Source organism: Solanum lycopersicum, chromosome 6, assembly GCF_036512215.1.
Source record: "Solanum lycopersicum chromosome 6, SLM_r2.1".
Taxonomy (NCBI): Eukaryota; Viridiplantae; Streptophyta; class Magnoliopsida; order Solanales; family Solanaceae; genus Solanum; species Solanum lycopersicum.
Genome location: NC_090805.1, coordinates 48,427,664 through 48,448,240, shown reverse-complemented (window position 1 = coordinate 48,448,240; position 20,577 = coordinate 48,427,664). Strand labels below are relative to the sequence as shown.

The 20,577-nt window shown below is 31.3% G+C and overlaps 3 protein-coding genes across 9 annotated transcripts; 2 read left to right on the top strand and 1 right to left on the bottom strand.

The window, feature by feature from the left end:
* The first annotated feature begins 284 nt into the window (after nt 1-284).
* LOC101251296 (uncharacterized) lies at nt 285-1,849 on the top strand. The gene is made up of 3 exons (XM_004241270.5): nt 285-756; nt 831-1,277; nt 1,349-1,849. The coding sequence occupies exons 1-3, from the start codon at nt 466-468 to the stop codon at nt 1,670-1,672; spliced, it is 1,062 nt and encodes a 353-aa protein (XP_004241318.2). The 5' UTR covers nt 285-465; the 3' UTR covers nt 1,673-1,849.
* Nucleotides 1,850-5,222: 3,373 nt separating this feature from the next.
* On the top strand, nt 5,223-8,054 carry LOC101251591 (uncharacterized). Of its 3 annotated transcripts, none has more exons than XM_004241271.4 (5): nt 5,223-5,627; nt 5,711-5,978; nt 6,501-6,712; nt 6,808-7,069; nt 7,223-8,054. In XM_004241271.4, the coding sequence occupies exons 2-5, from the start codon at nt 5,718-5,720 to the stop codon at nt 7,550-7,552; spliced, it is 1,065 nt and encodes a 354-aa protein (XP_004241319.1). In that variant the 5' UTR covers nt 5,223-5,627; nt 5,711-5,717; the 3' UTR covers nt 7,553-8,054. The 3 variants fall into 3 exon arrangements, with proteins under 3 accessions (XP_004241319.1, XP_010322434.1, XP_019070044.1); XM_010324132.4 differs by having other exon boundaries at nt 5,475-5,627; nt 5,714-5,978; XM_019214499.3 differs by lacking the exons at nt 5,223-5,627; nt 5,711-5,978 and adding an exon at nt 6,128-6,371.
* Nucleotides 8,055-12,708: 4,654 nt separating this feature from the next.
* Nucleotides 12,709-18,700, bottom strand: LOC101251993 (transcription factor TGA9). 5 transcript variants are annotated; one of them, XM_004241272.5, is made up of 13 exons: nt 18,203-18,700; nt 17,954-18,120; nt 17,773-17,867; nt 17,323-17,411; nt 16,895-17,125; nt 16,219-16,263; nt 16,040-16,099; nt 15,855-15,932; nt 15,703-15,751; nt 14,748-15,019; nt 14,180-14,401; nt 13,079-13,221; nt 12,709-12,977 (listed from the first exon to the last, which is right to left on the bottom strand). In XM_004241272.5, exons 2-13 carry the CDS (start codon nt 18,085-18,087, stop codon nt 12,890-12,892), a joined length of 1,506 nt encoding a protein of 501 aa, XP_004241320.1. In that variant the 5' UTR covers nt 18,088-18,120; nt 18,203-18,700; the 3' UTR covers nt 12,709-12,889. The 5 variants fall into 5 exon arrangements, with proteins under 5 accessions (XP_004241320.1, XP_069155544.1, XP_010322436.1 ...); XM_069299443.1 differs by having other exon boundaries at nt 17,773-17,891; nt 17,972-18,120; nt 18,203-18,517; XM_010324134.4 differs by having other exon boundaries at nt 17,954-18,074; nt 18,203-18,517.
* Between the last annotated feature and the right edge of the window lie 1,877 nt (nt 18,701-20,577).

Genomic DNA, 20,577 nt, shown 5'->3' with positions numbered 1-20,577 from the left:
TTTGTTTTATTTTTAAAGTCCTCTAAATTTTTAAACATCATGTTTATCCACTATTAAGAGTTTAATTTCGAATTTAAAAACTATCCCTCTTTATTCAGATCCGTCGAGTAGAAAAAGAATTAAAGTTTTTTTTTTTTTTTTTTTTGCATCTGGATGAGGTGTTGAATGGTAATATATGTATATATTCGCACGTTTTCCCTTGCTTTAATTCTATCATTATTTTTCCTTGTTTAAAGGAGGTTGAAGGCACGTTATATATGTAGAAGATAATTAATAGGTGAGACAACTAATCAAACATTTTATTAATTCATCATGCATTTCCCACTCCCATTAATTTATTAATTCATTAAACCTTATTCACAATACAATTATAAGGGTGATGTACTTTATATTCCTCTAATAACGTTAGTTGAGATCTATTCCAATAATTTGTTTTGCAATCTTGAATCATCACTCTTGTTAGAAATGCAATTAAGGATAGTTATTGGCTTTATTGTGTTACTTTGGATAACGTTCATGGAGATACATTTAAAGAGAATTACAATGCAGATATTAAGTCTTGTGAGATTGAATCGTTGTAATAAAAAGACTCAAGATGGTTGTAAATTGCAGAGTAGTTCAAAAAGAATTCAACTAAAGGATGGAAGATACCTAGCATACAGAGAAAGAGGAGTTCCGCTGGACAAATCCATATACAGAATCATCACTGTTCATGGGCTTCACAGCGCCAAAGAAGTTGATGTTCTTGCAAGCCAAGTATGAATAATAATAATACATTATTTCTTGTTTTTAATGGCACGTTAATGCTGAATTTTTTTTGCATTGTTTAGGAAGTGCTTGAGGAAATGAGTATCTATATGGTACAATATGACAGAGCTGGATATTGGGAAAGTGATCAAAACATGAAAAGGTCAGTAGAAAGTGAAGGTTGTGACATTGAAGAATTGGCGGATCAACTACAAATAGGATCTAAATTCTATTTAATTTCAAATTCTGCGGGATGTTATCCTACCTGGAATTGCCTCAGGCGCATACCACACAGGATAAAAGGCGTGGCTTTTATGGCTCCGATGATCAACTACAAATGGAAATCTCTTCCTCCAGATTTAATCAAATACGACAATACGAACAAGCTTGTGCGAATAATTTATTGGTTCTGTTGTCATTATCCTCAACTACTCTACTCTATTTTCATACAACAATTTGACGGGGTTCCATTGTGCACTGCCTCTTTGTTTACCGATAAGGACAAGCAGGATGAGCAATCTGATAATATGGTAAAGTTTTTCACTTACTTAACTCTTAATTAATTTTTATCAGTGATTGATGATGTTCATTAATTTTGCAGAAACGTTATCCGACTCAAAATGCTTTCGAGTACTCTGTTCTTCAAGATTTTAGGGTGGGTCTGGGAAATTGGGAGTTTGATCCACTAGAAATGGAAAATCCATTCCCTCAAAATGAAAGCTCAGTTCATATTTGGCATGGCAAAATGGACGATGTAGTAACTAGTACCTTACAAAGATATGTATGTGAAAGGTTACCTTGGATTCATTATCATGAAGTTCCTGATGTTCCACATGATTTCTGGAAGGCTGGTCCTGTTGGTGAACCCATCTTGAGGTCCTTTCTGCTTCCCCAACAACATCCATATCCCAATTTACAGGGCTAGTCCAAGCAATACGCTCCTTGTTAGGGTTTTGCCTTCATTGCTCGTAGTACTACTTGCTTCTGCTTCAATTGTCAAATTCGATAACATAAAAAAACAGATTCTAGTCTGGTTATGTTATTGCTCTGTAATGTTGATTGAGTTTTATTACCAAACATGGTTACTGAGTTTGTTATCAAACATGGATTCCTTCATTGTTCGTATTACTATCTGCTTCTGCTGCATAATCAAACTTCCTTAGAATGAATACTGTTACTCTTGCTATGTTTCCTTCTGTAATGTTGTATTGTTTAGTTTTAGCTATAGCAAATAAAAAATTCATATTTGTATGCTATAGCAAAGTTTGCATAATTGCGCTCCATAACAAACATAAAACTGTATAATTCACTATACATATACAATTTTATAATTCGCTGGCCTAAATTGTATAATTCGCTGGCCTATTTCGCTGTAATTGTATAGACCGCTGCCCATTTCGCTGCAATATTTTTAAAAAATTTACTTTGCATACAGTTGAATCGAATTAAAATGTATATATATTGCATAATTATAAGTGTATAGCAAGAAGATGTATGTTTTTCTCTCGCTTTATACAAAAACAGAAACACTTCTGTTGTATAAAGCTAGAGAAAATTGTATTTCACTGCAATTGTATAATTCGCAATTGTATAATTTGTTCGCCTTTTTCTCTGCAATATTTGAAGTAAAATGTTTGTAAATTGTATAATTAAGTGTATAACACAAAGATATATATTTTTGCATGTGTATATATAATTTTCTCTCGCTTTATACAAAACACAAACAGAATTTATACACTTCTGTGCATAAAGCGAGAGAGGCGAGCGAGAATGGCAAGTGGCGAGCGGGATTTTTGGGAGAAAGACGCCTGACAAAATTTAGCTAACGTTTGTTATGGAGCACAATTAAATCAAACTCTAGCTACTTCATTTATTTTAGATTATTAGTTTGCTATTATATACAATTTTTCCTAATTTTAAACCATTACCGAAAGTAGAAAAGTAAACTACATATTTTTTTCTCCAATAGTTTGATTTGAGACGCAAAAGAATCAAGCAATTTGATGATTATTTTTTTCTTCTTTCTTTTGGTGTCTCATACGTTATTTGTAACATGGGTAGATTTGAATAATTATAGTTAGTGTCCATACATACGCTAACGAGTTGTCAATAACTTTGTTTTGTCTCTCTAATAATATACGTGACATTCAATATATTTACCCAAATATTTTAATTTTCCTCGTAAGCATTAAGCTATGCGCATGTGCAAGATCGCTTAGAGTTGGTTTTCAAGTAAATTATAAAAAAATAATTTCCATCGATATCGAGTAATTTTCACACCTATCATATATAATAATAATATTGAACCTCCTAAAATAATAGTGTGTAGCTGTTAAAATAATAATAAAAAATATTGTGCTTTTTGTGATACAATCGAGGCATTTCTTCATTCAAATGGACACGCATTATCACTATACTAAAGACATAACTTTTGTTAAGGGTGTCCAGCTTAAATATATATCATTTAAATGTAGAGTTTGTCATATATTTATAGAAGGTAATTTTCTGACGAAGGGGACAGCCTGGAGTAGCTATAGCTACACCCTTGTCCTCTTGATATGAAAGGGGAAAAAATGTTATCATCGGCCTTCAAAAGTTGATTCCGATCTAGAATTATTTAAAATTAAATCGAAATCGATAAATTGATAACCTATAAGTTCTTGACTTAGGATATAATTTCGTATTTTTATTTTATGATATCTCAAACACTCAATTATTCTATAATGCTCTAATATTTGCCTTTAAGCAATATGAATCTATAAACACATGTGACATGTCCAATATGACTCATTTGTTTTGTCACTGATTAATCAATATTGGTTCTATAACGATCTAACATGTCTAGAAACTAATAATTAATAAGTCAATATCTTAATAGTTCAATAATGATTTATATTTTATTTTTATTTTATCCATAAAAATTCTAATATAAATTTCTACTTCGCTTTTACAAGTAATTTTACTGTCTAATGGCATGTAGCTTTAGATTTTTTAAAACAAAATTGTATGACATTGGCTATTTATTAAGTTTATGATATGATAATCGAATAATTCTTCATAATTCTGATTCAGAAAATGATGAATCGTTATGTATATAGTTGTATAAATAGCTCCTCAATAGTATATGAAATGCAAGAATAAAATCTTCATTCTTTTGAATCTCTAGATTATGATACGGAACTAATGACTTTTAACTTAAATTTCACCTCGCAAAGAATCATTAAATTACATTTCTAGTCAACTACAATTATTATATCTTTCATTTCATCCTCAGTAATTCATTTCAACCATTTTGATTATTTTCCAATGATTTCGATATTTGACTTATTATATAGGAACAAAATTTTAGATTATAGTATTTGAGTGTGTATGGTATTAGATATTGATGTTATTCGGTATTCCATATTTTTAATCTATCAAATTATTTCCTTAATAAAGGTGTTACATCAATACAATAATTATTCGTTAGTACAAGTGCAAAGAGAAAGTTAAAGAATAAGAATAAATAATTCAAATATATATATCTTTTAATTATATCAATTTATTTTTCTTGATGTGTTCTTACTTGTTGATATTCTATTATTATGTATTCACATTAAAAATGGAAATAATTGGAGAAATGACATTAAACTCTGCAATACAACCAACGATAATTTCAAGACGATATTATCGAATACCGCACTAAATCAAAATTTAATTTACTATTTACCAAATTGAAATAAAGAGATGTATCTACGATATTATAATTAAATTTTTGAATAAACAATATATAAATAAAGAGATTTGATTATATTTTATAGGGATAATGCCCAAGTACCCCCTCAACCTATGCCCGAAATCTCAGAGACACATTTATACAATACTAAAGTCCTATTACCCCTGAACTTATTTTATTAATAATTTTTTACCCCTTTTTAGCTTACGAGGCACTATCTTGTGGGCCCAACGATGGTTGACTTTTTTTTCCGAGCTAGTGCCACGTAGGCTAAAAAGAGGTAGAAAATTACATATAAAATAAGTTCAAGGGGTAATAGGACCTTAGTGTAGTATAAGTGTGTCTCTGGGCTTTCGGGCATAGGTTGAGGGGGTACTTTAGTATTTTCCTTATTTTATATGATACTTTTCTTTCTAATCCGTTCAAAAAATTATCTTACTAAAACTTTGTATAATTTAATTTTATATTTTCATTTTCATCTTTTACTTAAATAATTTATATCTTCTTATTCTTATAAATATCCAACAATTATTTTACACTACCAAGTTTTGTTAAATTTTCCTTCTTCTTAAAACAAAAAAATATTATCTCAAAATCAAATGATGCCCAAGACTGAGACAATAATAAATGTTCACATGGGAAGAAATACCTGACTTATAATTCTCCCGGCAGCAAAACATGTGCTGGCAGTAAGATCTCATAATTTACTTTATTGGAGCCAACATTATATTGTCCCTAAAATCTTTCATCTTTTCAAAATTATAGAATTGCAACGTCTCCAATTTTCTTATAAAATATTGACATCTCTAAGATTTAATCTAGTTATTACGTTATTGCAAAAGTTTGCTAAGAATATGAGTTCAAGCCTTATTAGCATTCATAATTATTTTTTGATTATAATACAAATATAAAATATCGAATCAAATTTTTTTTAATAATATTTGCTCATGTCAATACAGCGTTAGAACTCCAAAGATAATGCAGCGATTAGGCTAATACCAAAATTGCTCATAAGATACATAGTATTAACTAACTTTAATAACTCAATTAGTCAAAAAGAAGTAAAAGGGTAAAGATGGAAAAAAGTACAAATACCCATACACCTCATCTACCAATCAATCAAGGTTACTAATTCTTGATTTGTTTCAAAGAATTTATGTATCTGGTAAGCCCAATTCAAACCCATAAACTGAAAGTTCCAATTTTTTTTTTTGGTCATGATGATTAATTTTGTCCCCTTTTTTTCAGAAGATTAATGGTTTTCAAGAAACTTGTATTGATGATGATGGGTTGTCTAGGATGTGCTGGTCAGCCCACAGAGCCTTCTACTGAGAAAACTGAATCTAAATCACTTATAAATGAATCTGTTGTTGTCACTTCACCTAGGGTTAAACTTGGTGATGGTAGATATCTTGCTTATAGAGAAAGAGGGGTACCCAAAAACATATCCAAATTCAGAATCATCATTGTTCATGGCTTTGGCAGTTCTAAAGAAATGAGCTTTATGGCTTCTGATGTATGTAGATTCTCTTCCTCTTTCAATTTTTTTTTTTGATTTGTATCTATACACCATAGTTTCTTGATTTTGAATATTACTTTTTACAGTTTGAGACTGATACTGGTAGAGAATTGTGAATTTGGTACCAATATCATAGATTTGAAGAGAAAGGGTTGAAATTAATAGATCCATAAATGGTTGTTTTTTTTTCAAGAACAATTGAACTTGGCATTACCTGGTTAGAACTACTGTTTACTGTGATAATTGAAGTGACTTAAAGGCAGAGTAAGTAATTGAAAATTTCTTCTGCTTTGTGTTATGTGGCGTGGAATCCAAAAATGCACTACTTTTGGAGGATCTGACATGCAGTTGGAGATATTTTTTGAGAGTCCGAGCAACATTGGTTTTGTGGTTAGCATATTTAGATTCTTTGAGGGAGTGGGGAAGTGTGTTCTTTTTGTGCTAAGGAGATGTTATTCTTCAATTAGGTTGTCAAAAAATGTCTAGTTTAGGATGATCTAATATTGCTCTAGCTGCCAGGAACTTCTTGATGAATTGGGGATATACCTTTTGATCTTTGATAGAGCTGGATATGGAGAGAGTGATATAAATTCAAAAAGATCACTTAAAAGTGAAGCGTCTGATATTGAAGAGCTAGCTGATCTGTTGGAATTAGGATCCAGATTCTACGTAATAGGTGTGTCGTTGGGATGTTACCCGGCTTGGAGTTGCATCAAGCACATTCCTGGAAGGTTAGAGAACTAACTTGAGAGCTTTTAGCTTGTTGGCTTTACTGGTTAAGGTTTAGGCCTACTAGATTTTTCTTTTGAAGTATAATCCATTGCAGGCTTGCAGGTGTTGCTCTCGTCGTTCCCTTTGTCAATTATAAATGGCACACACTGCCTAAGGATCTAGTGAAGAATGATTACAGGAAACAACTCTCTCGGTGGGTAATTTGGATCACATGTTATGCTCGGGGGATATTACATTGGTGGTTGACTCAGAAAGTTTTTCCATCAGCGTCTGTTCTTGATGGAAATCCTCAATTTTTCTGTGAGAGAGACTTGGAAGTCTTGAAGAATACACCGGGATATCAGTTGTTCACTCAGGTAATGTTCCATTCAGACAAAAAAAGAACACATCCTGTATGATCTGCTGTATCCGAATCGCTATTCTGGTTGTTGGCAGTAAAAGTCACTCACTACATGTTTAGGTTCCGTAAATATGATAAATTTGATCAGAAGCTGTACATTAATTTACAGGATGGCCTTAAGGACCGAAGTATATTTGACTCCCTCTGTAGTGACGTTATTGTAGCTTTTGGAAAATGGGATTTTAATCCGTTGGAGCTAACTGACCCATACCCTCAAAATGAAAGCTCAGTTCACATCTGGCAAGGTGTCAAAGACAAAGTTGTGCCTGTTCAATTACAAAGACACGTCTCGCAAAGGCTGCCCTGGATTCGATATCACGAAGTTCCTGACTGTGGTCACTTGCTTGTGTATGAAACTGCAGTGTGTGAAGCTGTCTTGACATCACTTTTGCTTGGGGAAGATCCTCCATTATACAAGCCAAAGTTAGCAGATCACTAAGTATTTATACCCTGTAAGTAGATTCATTCTTGAAATTAATTAATACAAGTGTGATTGATTTGCATTGTCTTCATAAACTTTTTGAGGTATTTCAACTGTACTAGACATAGATATTGAAACATAAAAGGGAAAGGGGAGGAGAGAAGGATATCTTTAAGGCGGCGAGACTTGCTATTACGGGTATCAGCTTTCATTCAATAATCTTGTCACAGAATGATTGACACCCCCCTCTCTTACCTACATCTAAACTGAAAATGAAGTCAAAGGGATTGAGTCATGTAGATCTGTGTGCTGTTACAGATTCATCGAGTTGGATGCATACTGCTGAATAACTTTACTTGTTTTCATCTAAGGTGCATCGATTTGCAACAAATAGAAATCAAACTCCAGTGTGGAGATTGCTAGAATAGTTTTGATATTTTTGTATGTATTCAAGAAGAATTAAGACAGATAAAGTGACTTGGTTGAGTTTTTTCTGCAAATAGAAAAACTTCATTCTTGAGTCTTGATTGTTGTTTTGTTTCTCTCTCTTAATCAAGTATTGGTAAACAGACATGTTCCATGAAGGATTTCTTTGAATGAGCAAAGAGAAGGCCTTGAAATGTTATGTGCCTTATATATCAAAACAAGAAACGCAAATTATATAAACCATATCACTCACTTTCATGTTTCTTAAAGCAACGAGTTGAAGTTTTACATAATGAATCCAGTGGTTGACATCTCGATTGTTTAATAAGATAATATGACTCCGCTCTTTGGCATGTTAATAAAGAATTGGTTCAATGTCAGATCAATTTGAGAGTGAGCCTAGCTATCACACAGGGGCTTGCTCGCAAAACTAACACTACCATAACGCAACATTGTGCCTACATTGTCAACAACAACATACATAACTTGGTCTTACAAAGTGGGGATGAAGAGGGTACAACGTACATGAACCTTATCTCTATTTCAAAGTTGAGGCACATTGGTGGTTTTCGATGGATCGTTCACTCAAGACAAAAATAGTCTAGAAAAAAAAGATGGAATTTATGTAAAAATAAGGCAATAGATAGTTACAAAAACAACCGATAGTAAAAAAAAAATACTACAACAAAATGGTACGTCAAACTACACGAAACCACAAATAAAAGAACAAGAAATTGCAAGAGTAGTCCTACAACTACAACTCTACTAGTAAAGGAAACAAGACAATGTACTCATTCCTACTAGTATGGACACACTCCTATATACCAACTTTCTTCCAAAATTTGTGTCCTCCCCCACCTTCCTATCTGAGTTCGCAAATAACTAAGGTAAAGTTACCTAAAAGTTAGTAAATGTTACCTTTCAGATGACTCTTTATTGTAAGAATTGACTGATAACCCACCATCGATGGTAACTGAACAATTATAACAGTTGAAAATTAATCAATTACATCTTCCGACTTTTATTTTTTAAAATAGGGAAACTTTCGTATATATCCACTCAAAAATAACCTAATTACTCTCCATAGCTATAGTTTAACAATTACAATTTGTAGCTACATGTTATAGGGAGGAGAGAGGCGAGCGATACTGGGAGAGAGTTGAAAGATAGAGGTCAAAAATGAGAGAGACTTGAATTGTATTTGTATATCGATTAGATAAATTGTATATTATGTATAACTCCCCAAATTAAAAATTGGGCTGAATTATTGCATCGTCAAACTCGCTAGAGATGAATGGGCCTGCCATTTTGACGGCCCAATGGATAGTTTACACTTTGCAGTTACATTGCTTTGTCAGTAACAATTCAGTTATGAGTCAAACAACAACAGAAATAGGAAAAATTATCTAAATAGACAACTTAGTTTTGTTATATTCTTTAAAAAATTTCACTATTTGAAAAAATTACAAAAATTATTCTTAATTTTTGTGATGTATAACTCTGACACATTGCTTTATGAAATGTATCGGTCGGATACATCACTTTACGCGAGGTACATTACTTTTCACATTATATTAATGGGATATACATCACACTGCACGATGTGTTGATCAGATGTATCACTTTATGCGATGTATCGAGACATTGAATGAAGTATTCGGACTATGAAGCAATGTATGAGGGATGTATCCGAAACCAAGATGCGTGGTATCGGAACGTTTTGGGATGTCTCTAGATTTTACTAAATTTAAGAAATTTTTGTAATTTGTAAAAAAGTAGGGATAAAATTTGATTAGCTCTTAGCACTATGATATTTGCGTAAAATCTAAAAAAAAAAGATTTATTTGATCCATTTTTTTCTCCTTCTTTAGTTATTTTCATTTTATTTTTGTAATATTGGGTTGTTGGGGATATTGAAAGTTGATTAACGTAGATTTTTTTACTCCTATCTGTTTGTCCTTACGTTCTTGTTTAATTTCGAAAACCTGGTGAGCTGCTTCAATCATATTTGCTCAAAATTCCACTTAATAAAAATTGTCAAGAAAATAAATAAAATAAAGCACTAGATCATTCTATTATTAGGTGAACAAGTGATAAAATTTATCCGAATTGGGTATTTATAACACCAAGGCAATACATGAATGCCATGTGTTTAAATTAGTAGTTCATTTTATTTAATCATAAGTAGTTTACTTGTGTTTTTGTTCATTAAATCACGTATTGCATTGACTTGGTGTAAATATCTGATGTGGATAAGTTTTTTCGATTCTTCAATTAGTTGACGCTTCACAACAATTAAGGACTTCTTAACTATAAATTTCTACATCAAAATTGTAGAAATGCTTACAAGTATTCAATGATTAGCCTGGACAAAATGTAATTAATAAAGACACTTTGATCATCATCGTTAGATGTAGGTTCATTTCATTCATCACCTCAGCATGCCTAGCTCCGTCAAAGCACGGATGATAATATTGTTCACTTAGACTCAATAATATTTTGCGGACTCGTTTCCAAACTCATTGATTGAGGAGTTCGAAGCCTAAAGGGTATAAAATATTAATAAAATTCCAAAATAGTATATAAAATTTTATATTAATTAAATCGGCAAAATCGCTGGAACAACAGCGATTTCCTCTACCGGAAAAAGCAAAATTGCTATTACTGCAGCGATTTTGCAAAACGTGATTTTTTTTAAAAAAAAATTCAAATCATTGTTGTTCCAGCGATTTTGCCGTTTTAATTAATATAAATTTTTTTATACCGTTTCAAAATTTTTGTTAATATTTTATACCTTTAAACTCCGAACATATTGATTGAGTTAAACGAAGCATGGTCTCAAGTAGTAAGGCAACTGATTTTTAGGTTTGAATCCTTCCGTCCGAGAACATATATTTATATTTTTGCTTTTACATAGTTAGGTTAAAAACCTACGTTTTCGTTGAAACATCAAGCTGTTTTTTTTTTAAAAAAAAAAACTACCTAAGTACTACTTTTGGACCACCAAAACAATTAGTACCAATTAAAGAATAATTTTACATATCATTAAGGCAAAACCTAATTACTAAAACGACATGAGATTTTAATAATAAAGATTTGGTCATAATCATTTGGTAGTACACAAACTACTAAAATTTAATTCAGTAAGCGAAAGCACGCTGATAATGACAGGTATTTCCACTTTAATTAATTATGTTTTCATAGGTAAATTTAAAATCCTTATGCCAATCAAAAGTAGTGAACTATTTAAGTGTAAAATGATTTACTAGAATAATTTGAAATATTTATTATTTCCTATGAATTTTCCTTAAAAATGTTCATTTTATTTTTCAAACATTTTTTTATTTCGAAAATGTAGTCCAAAAGAGTATCAAGCAGAAATAATTCTACTATTTTGTTTTCGATTATTTGTTATTTTATTTACTTCAGATACAGTACTATGTATAATATATTTGTTATTGTTATGGGTTTTTTCTCCATTATTTTCGACATGACTTCTTCACTATTGTATATCCTTTTCCTAATCATTTGATATGTTTTAATTGTGTCAAGGATACATATAAAATAATCTCTTGATCTTCCAAGATATGAATTAGACTACGTACACACTACCCTCTTCAAATTTCGTTCATAAACATTGAATATACTATCATTGTCTGATTGGTCGTACCTGATTGTCGAAATATGAGTAACGTAACAAAAAGAAATGGACAATTTCTTGAACCTTGCAGCATCGTAGCAACTTAAAAAACTAGAGTTTTATTAATTTGATTTGGTTTATAAATTTAAAAATTTGACACTATTAATTTGATTTGATATTTAAAAAAGCCGAATCAATTCGACCACATATACTCCCTAGACAATATCTTCGTTTTCATCAGCTCAAAAGTTGATGAAATTTATATTGAAACAGAAAAAAGAAGAAAAAAAAGGGTTTAGAAAAAGCAAATATACAACCAACTTCCTCATATTCATGGGAGTGGATGAATTAGGTATTCATAGCAACTAATTTTTGCCTTTTTTTCTTTCCCATTGAAGAATCCACATGTTGTTACGTGTGTGCCATACTAGTATATACAAATTCCCTTGATTTTTTATTTGTTTCTGTTTGATATTTCGTATTTATATTGAGGTTCGATTAAATTCAAACTTCATAATTATCTGAGGATTATACTCCTAATAAAAATAATTAGATTATTAATATATACATATACAATCTCTCTACTTCACCCTTATTTTAATGAATATTTATTGATTATCTTCTATTAACATAAATATCAAATAATTTAATCAATCATATACAAGTCCTCTCTCCATTTCTCTATTAAAAAATTATACACAACTTGACAAGTCCCTTCATGCACACCAAGAGCAAGTCACCCTCTCAATTAACATCATATATCTTCCATTTGCAAGAGACAATTATATCCAACTAATAATTTGCTTCTTTTTTTCTTTGTTATTTTTTTGTCCCTTCCTCCTTAAAATAATATTCTCAACCACTTCACAGAAATGAAGAACAACCAACTATCTTTCTAAAATCCTCATTAAAAATACTACAAATAAAGACAATTATATTGAGTCAGCTTCATACCTTATCTCCCAATTCTCTCTTGTCCTTTTTCCACAAATAAACTTAATATATAAATTTCAAATTATCTAACATTTATTGCTCAACGTACGTTTTTTTTTTTTTTTTATATTTATGTGTGATAGATAATCGTGATTATAATCTTTGAATAACCTGATTTTTGAACCAACAGACCCTAAAGGTAACTTCCTCTTGCACATAATCTTGATTCCTTACATTTACATGATAACTTAGTCATAATATCAAGAAGCTAACAACAAAAATGAAAAAATAAAATCTACTTAACTAAGTAGGTAGCTCTCAGAAATACAATTTGATCATCATGAAGAGATTTATCATCAGAAATTTGAGAAGTGGTTCTGAGAAGATTGTACCATTTGTAATCCCGTTATTGTTTGACAAGAATTATCATCCGCGATCAGCGTCCTAAATCATATAAAGATAATTGAAATAAGATAACGATTTGAATGAAAATATTTTTACGACAAAACTATTCGTTTACAAGATCATAAATTATAGAATCTTACTCTCGTGGACGAGATAACCATAGAGAACTTAAAGCTCGTAGTCGACCATAATATTCTCCGATCACCAAGAAACATCTGGCTGCTTGTCTAACTGTTAATATTCTGTGTAATTGATGCAATGTTTGTTGTCTCAAATTATCAGCCTGGAATTATCAACAATAAAGAAGTGATCAGTAGTTATACGCTTCAGTCTCAAATAAGTAAAGGGGTCAGCTACATGAATGAAATCTTTACTGCTTCGTTTAAGCTCAACTTATGTCGTCATCATATCTACCAAATGATATAGACAATGGAGACAAAAGAATTGATTAATTAAATATCTCAATCAAAATAAAAAATCAATTAGAAGTTTGAAATGGACATAATATCTTTAAACAATGTTTTAAATGGTTGAAACCCTTCAAATTGTCTTGTATAGTTGTATTGAGATAGCCTTGGAATATTCCAATCATTAAATAAGTGGTAATGGTATTATGTCTATTATTTGAAGTAAAGTAATAATACGTTTAATAATTTTTTGTAATTTGTTTTAGTTTCTTGATAGCTCTACTATGGCTTCTATTGGAACATGATAGGGATACAGTTAAATAAAATATAATGATAATAATAATAACAATGATCTTATCAAGCATGCGTGCATTCTTTATCTACAAATGGTATAATTGAAGCAATGAATAGAAAACCAGAGTATTTTCGTCCTCGAGTGTGCATGATAAGCAGGGGCGGAAGGGAGTTCATCGCTTGAAAATCACATTTTTTTGTATATACTATATACGACATCAAAAGTTAGTTATATGTATATATAGTAAATATTGAACTTCATTGATGAAACCTACTATCTACGCGACTGATGACATGGATATCAAATGAAAAGGAAAAATAAAATGTATACATACTTACTAGTGAATAGTAGTACTTCTGAACACTGTTTCATGACAACAGTTGCAAACTTACTATATGTACTTGAGAAAAACTTACTATAGTTTTGAGTCAAAAAGAGTAGGTAAAATGGACAATGACATATGCACTTAGAATCTACATAGATAATAATAATATCAGAGAAAAACGAATATTGTAAACAAATTTAGGAATAATGTTTACCTGACGAACAAATCCTTCAAGATTGGAGAGTTTCCCCAATGCAAGAGCCATATGATGCATTCCATCATGGAGAGAAGCAGTGGCAATGGTATCAATTAAAGATTGTTGTAGTTGTTCTAGTCCCTGTGAAAGAGCTTCCTCTGCCTGTTGGGAAGATTGTTGGAGGCTGTATATTCCAACTACTTGTTGCTCTGTTAAAGGGTCTAATTGTCCTATCAACATCTGTTCAATTTCACAAATGATCATAGTATGATTAGAAACAACAAAAACAGTAAATTTGATCTCATTCGAACTTTGACATGGACATATTGTAGTTTTACTAGAAGAAAGATCATCTAAAATATAATTATAATTACTTTACAGACAATTTGCTGTAACAGGTTAAATTATATGATATGCCACCACCTCGACCATGTTTTTCCTTTAAAAGGACAATCTTTATTCGTCATATCTTTATGAAAAACATATTTACTTCGGACATAACAATATACAACTTTCTTTTTTTTGCTTTTTCATGAAAATTATCCAACAATAGGTCAGAAAATCAGTCCTAAATTGCAACATTTACCTTGATAAGCTCAGAGGGCCTAAAACCACCCATCCAAAGGAAGCAGCGTTCAGCTGGAGTTGTCCACGTTCCAGTGATTAGGTGAAATACATCAGATTTTGCTGCCACACCCTTTAGGCTGAAAATTTCGTCGTAATGAGCAAGGTATCCATCAACTATTAATCTAAGATCACCATCTGATAAATGTGCTTGTAATGCAGTTCGAAGCTCGGCTATGTGCCTATGATCATCATCCAACCACCTTGAATATTCCATATCAAATATTGCAGCACCTGCAGCAAAAAATTGAACAATGCATTTTTGTCAATTGTTTTTATTAAGGCTCTAATATTAGCAAATGCATGGTGTTGACATTCAAACAGTGTTTTTATTTTTATGAAGTAGTAAAAAAGTAATATCCTTTTAACTCTTATTTTAGTAATACTAATAGAATATGTAAATTAAATTTAAATCTCTAAAGATTGTATTCAGTCAAATACAATTTCAACCCATATACACTGGAGTACTCTGATTTTCTACATAATGTCACACAAAGGAGTACAAAAGAAAAAGACAAATTTTCTGTAGTCAAACTCAAGTTGTTTGTCTGCTACTAGAAGCCAATAAGAATTATAATGCAACAAATTCTGGGTGCTGCCTGTATAGTCAAAACTCTGAACTATAATGAGTTAAAATGTACTGATAGGTAAAAATTTAATTACATTGGTAATGTATACAGTAGTATAAGTTGAATTTATATTCTTGGTTGTCCATAAGCAATGCATTGGTTGAGAAAATAAAAAGAGAAGTCCGGTGCACTAAACTCACGCTATGTGCGGGTTCGGGGAAAGGTTGGACCCAAAAGGTCTATTGTACACAGCCTAACCTTGCATTTCTGCAAGAGACTATTTCCATAGCTTGAACCCGTGGTCACATAACAACAACTTTACCCGCTACAATAATAGTCCAAACTTACCAGAGCTGATATTGGAACCAGCAGCAGTACCACCTCCCAAGAAAATCCCCTGTTTGCCACAACAAGCAGTAGAAAAAATCATTAAATAACCACTGCATTCATTATTCTACAAAAAAAAAAAAGGGTGCAAGTCATTTTCAAATATGACCAACCTGAGAGCTAGCCCTTTGAAGTTCTTGTTCTAGCTGAGAAAGTCTTATCCTACTTGTTTCTAGCTGTTGTACATAAGCCTGCATAAATGCAAATAATAATAATGAGAATGGAAAAATGTAAAGAATATTGATAGAGGAATTTGGCATATAAATGACTTTGATAATGGAAACAAGAAAAACATTACCTTTTTTCTTATCCTGCTTTTCTTTGCTGCTTCTCTATTTTGAGCTAAACGTCTCAATGTCTACAATAAACAAAGTAGAAAGAAATAGTACTGTTTAATAATTTTAAAAGTTCCAATTAGGAAACAAGATAATTTAATTGTATATTCTTGGCAAAGCGAATATGTGTGGGCACCCCCACCTTAGGATCAAGTACCCTCTCTGAGGTTGAAGCAGCACCTTTTTTCTACAAAAAATATATATTAAAACAAAAGCTAGTTATATATACTAATGTTGTTTAATTATGTAGAAATATTCAAGAAGAGAATACTTCAATTGCGTGAAGATAAATATTCGTTAAGCAATTAAAAAAAGTAGTATAGCGTGTCAAATAATGCAGATTCTTTTTTTAAGACTTTAAGATTTTTGGACAGAATCAAAGTTGTATATTTTCAAACACTACTACTGGTGTGCAAGCATTTAAGAATAAAACATCTGATGATGTATACATGAGCTAATTCATTGAATCATCTGGTATTCTTGTGAATTTATTTTTTCTGGTTTCAAGAAAGATTTAAAAACCTGAAGAACAAGGAGTTAACTACAGTTCTAGGGATAAGTGAAAATATTATAAACTGGAGCTTAAACTACAGTAATGAATAGTGCATAAGGAGGTAAAAAGTATAAAAAGCACTGTAAAGATTCTCTTTTCATTTCACTTCTGATCTCAGAGAATCCTTCAGAAAACTGTGTCTTAAGTGTATTCATTAGCAGTTGTTGGGATTTGTGATTGTGTCTATACAATAAAGATTCCACCTTTTTTCCTGAGATCTTGGGATATGATAATAGAAGAGGAAATAAAGTTTTGTGAGAAAAACCTTTTCACTGTTGGACTTGGAAGATAGTTCAGTTTGTAAAACTCCTGTTCTTGGATTATTATTACTTGCCATATCTTGAAGCTGTTGCTGTTCTTGAGATTTGTGTGTTATCTGAAGTTGATGGTCTGAAGATGCTTTTCTACTGATGGGAGATTCTGGCTCAAAATGGGGTTGAGCTCTACTTGAAAGTGAACCTGAATCAGTACTTTCTTCTCTTGATTTTGAGTTTTCCTATATGTAAAAAGACAAAGCCAAGAAAACAGATTTAAATGGTGTGCAAAATTATCTTAACCTTCATTATATAAAAGTTTCCAAGAGGGGTTTGCCTATTTTGAGTAAAAGTCCAAGCTTGTATTGCACAAAGGACAATTTTAAAACAACATGGTCAAAGAAGGATAAGCATAAAAAGGAAAAAATAAATTAAGTACTCTTGGGGTCTGTTGGTATCTCATAGGCCAAGAAGGGAACATCTCCAAAGTTGCAGCAGGCTTCCCTGTGGCTGCTGCTGCATATAAAGCTGTACAGAATCACAAAAGCAAAATCTTCAAGGATCAGCATAAAAAAAAAGAACATAAGAAAGAGAAAAAAAACTTTCAAAACATCATAAAGGGAAGAACCTAATCTCCTCTTTTTCTTTTCTTTTTTTTTCCTTTTTAGCTGCAGTTATGAAGTCAGTAAATCATGCAAGGGTTCATGTTTCCTTGTTTGAAACCCCACGCCATTCAAGTCTTTTGCACAAGAATGATTACAATATTGGAAATAGTAAGCCTCTTAATGAACCTTTCTATGGACTTATTCAAACACCCTTTGCTTCTTTGCTTTACAGTAATGAGTTGGTTATACATTGCAAACGTCAGAAAGAAAAAAAAAAACCATACATGCTTTAGCTTCATCATTACTCATCTTAAATCCTTGCAGTACAAAAGCTTCTTCTAGCTCTCCAAAATCAAAACCAGCTCCTTCTTGATTACCACTACAACACAAAATATGTTAAAAGCTGAAATTAAATGTATTTTTAAACCAAAACATAAGGGGAAAAAAAACAGGATTTTTAATTACTTGGGAGTAGAATGATACATGAAGCTTGTGCTAGCAGGATTTAACCCCCTATAAACAGCATATGGCATATTGTGATTATGGTGTGATGATCCAGAATCTGTCAAACCAGTTTCTCCAATTCCTTGACTCGCCATGCAAAAAACCAACCTTTTCAGACCATTCTTGAACTTCTCAAAGAAAAAACAAGAAAAAGATGTAAGCTTTGAAGTAAAAGTAAAACCAAAGAAAGATGCTAGTTAAATTTTTCACCTTAGTTTCTAATGAAATGATCTTCTCAAAGAACCAAATGAGAATTAGACAGTAAAGATCAAAACTTTCTTGTCAAAGTATATATGTGTCACACACACAGAGACATATATACAAACAGCTAGGGTCCAGTTTGTTGATCTTTTATTGGTCTTTCTTTCTCCTCCTCTAAGAAGAAAATAATTAGTCTTTATACTAGTTGTGTTTTTTGTTTTTGGAAGGGTGGGTTTTATTACTTTATCTCCCTCATCCTGTTGTAATCAATTATAATGATTATGAAATTTGAAACTCATCTTATGGTACAGAAAATCTTGTCCTTTGCAGACCTGTTCTCTCAGGGCTATTTGTGGGGTTTGAAAACACACAAAACAATTTTTTTTATTCATCAAGAGAAAAGGACATGGGGTCACTAAATCAGTCTCCTACTCCACTCTCTCTCTCCTTAACCGCCTGTTGTTCCTCATTGGCCCTTTTCTTGAGCCATTTCAGAGTTGTAAGTACTAATACACAGACCACCAAACTTGTGATGAGATTAAAAAGTACTACTACCCTTGTGATGGTTTCATTTGTAATTTTGGCAGTGTTCGAGTTAATTTGTGTATGTTTGATTATTTTATTGGATATCTAATGTTTTGTTTTAATATGAAATTGAATAACTTTGTTTCTTAAAGTTTAAGCAGTTAAAAAGAAATGATACACTTTATTTATTTAAAATCATGTGAAAGTATTTGAGTGAAAATTAAATTTAAGAGAAAAATATAATTTCCAAAGTGTGTAGAGAAGCAAAGAATTATATGTAACTATAGATTATTTTTTCGAAGAGTAAATTAAAAGTCTGAATTTAAATCATTTACTTATATAAAGAAAATGTTATGTTTTTGAAAGATGAATCGAAGATAAAAGGATATTACGTGAATTGGAATGTAAGGAATAGTATTTTGTTTCTACAAGAATTTATATATACTAACATGTTGACTGCCAAATAATTTTTTTATCGACTTATGAATAAAATGAATTCGAAAAGAGTAGAGTTTACCTGAAATATGTTTACGATGTTTGAATTAAAATGTGATTAGTTCTTATTTCCGTAAAAAACCAAAAAAAAAAGTGAGAGTAATAAATAGATTAAAGTTATTGCAAAATACGTTTTACGTGAAATATACTTAAATTCTTATAATATTTGCACTAATAAACAATTTTTTTTTTAAGTTACAAAAATTAAAAGTTTACAAATCACTTCACTTAACGATATTTAAATGTTTCATTATTTATTTATTATAGATATGTCATGTATTCATGACTTAATATAAACTTAGTGTGCAAATAAATAATTTGTTTTTCTTTTTATTTTGGAAGTCACTCATTTACACACCTAGTTAATAGAAAATGAATTTCAAAGTTTTAGGTTGTAGCCTATCAACCAAAACTTTTTATATAATGCCCACTACAACTTGTGTTCATAATTAACTAATCAAGCCTTTGAAATGGCTTTGTTTGGTATTATCCCCTTCATTGATAGGTCAACATCCAATCCTTCTCTCGTAAGGGCGTTGAGACCATAGCATGTTACACGAAAGCGCCGCTTTCTCTGTAGTGTTGTCACACAGCTGCCCGCCTAGAAGAGCAACTCGCTCTGTAGTGTTGTCACACAAGATAAGCACGCCGCCCGCCTGCTGGCCGGGCGAATCGAAGTTATCTTCCGGTCAACTGTCCATCATCACCTAAAACAAGAACACACCAAAAATTCTATTAAAAAAAAATGTTTCTTTGTGTCCCTTGTTCACAATTAAGTCCAAGGGAAATTAAAGTGGACTTAATAATATAGGTTCCCTTGTTTGCAATTGCATTAGGTATACCTTTGCCTTCAATTATCATGCCAAAATAATGTTCTTAAAATCTTCTTGCTTTATTTAAGCTATTCTGAAAATAAATCTTAGCATCGAATCGAATATTAAAGTTTTAAAAAAAATTAATATTGAAATCAAAAAAAAAAATTTAATTCGATTCGATTCGATTGGATTTTTATTTCTTTAGTGAAAAGGATGTCAAGTTGGACATGTCTATATCTCCAAAATATCTAATTAATAAATGAAATTTTAGTCATTTTCAACTATTTGTAGATGTGTATATATATGATATATTATTCAATTTTAGATAATGACTCTGGATATCATTAATGCTATTAAGTACTAATTAATAAGAGGCAAATAATTAAACAAATGATATGGAGGCCAATAAGATCGACTTTCAATTATACAAGTTCAGTAAATTGTTTTGTTGCCACCTAGAGTAGTTTGAACCTTCAATAATGTACAAATTTTGAAAACTTAATTCTCTTTGTTTAATGCTTAAACAATATTAGTATTAATTTAACAAGG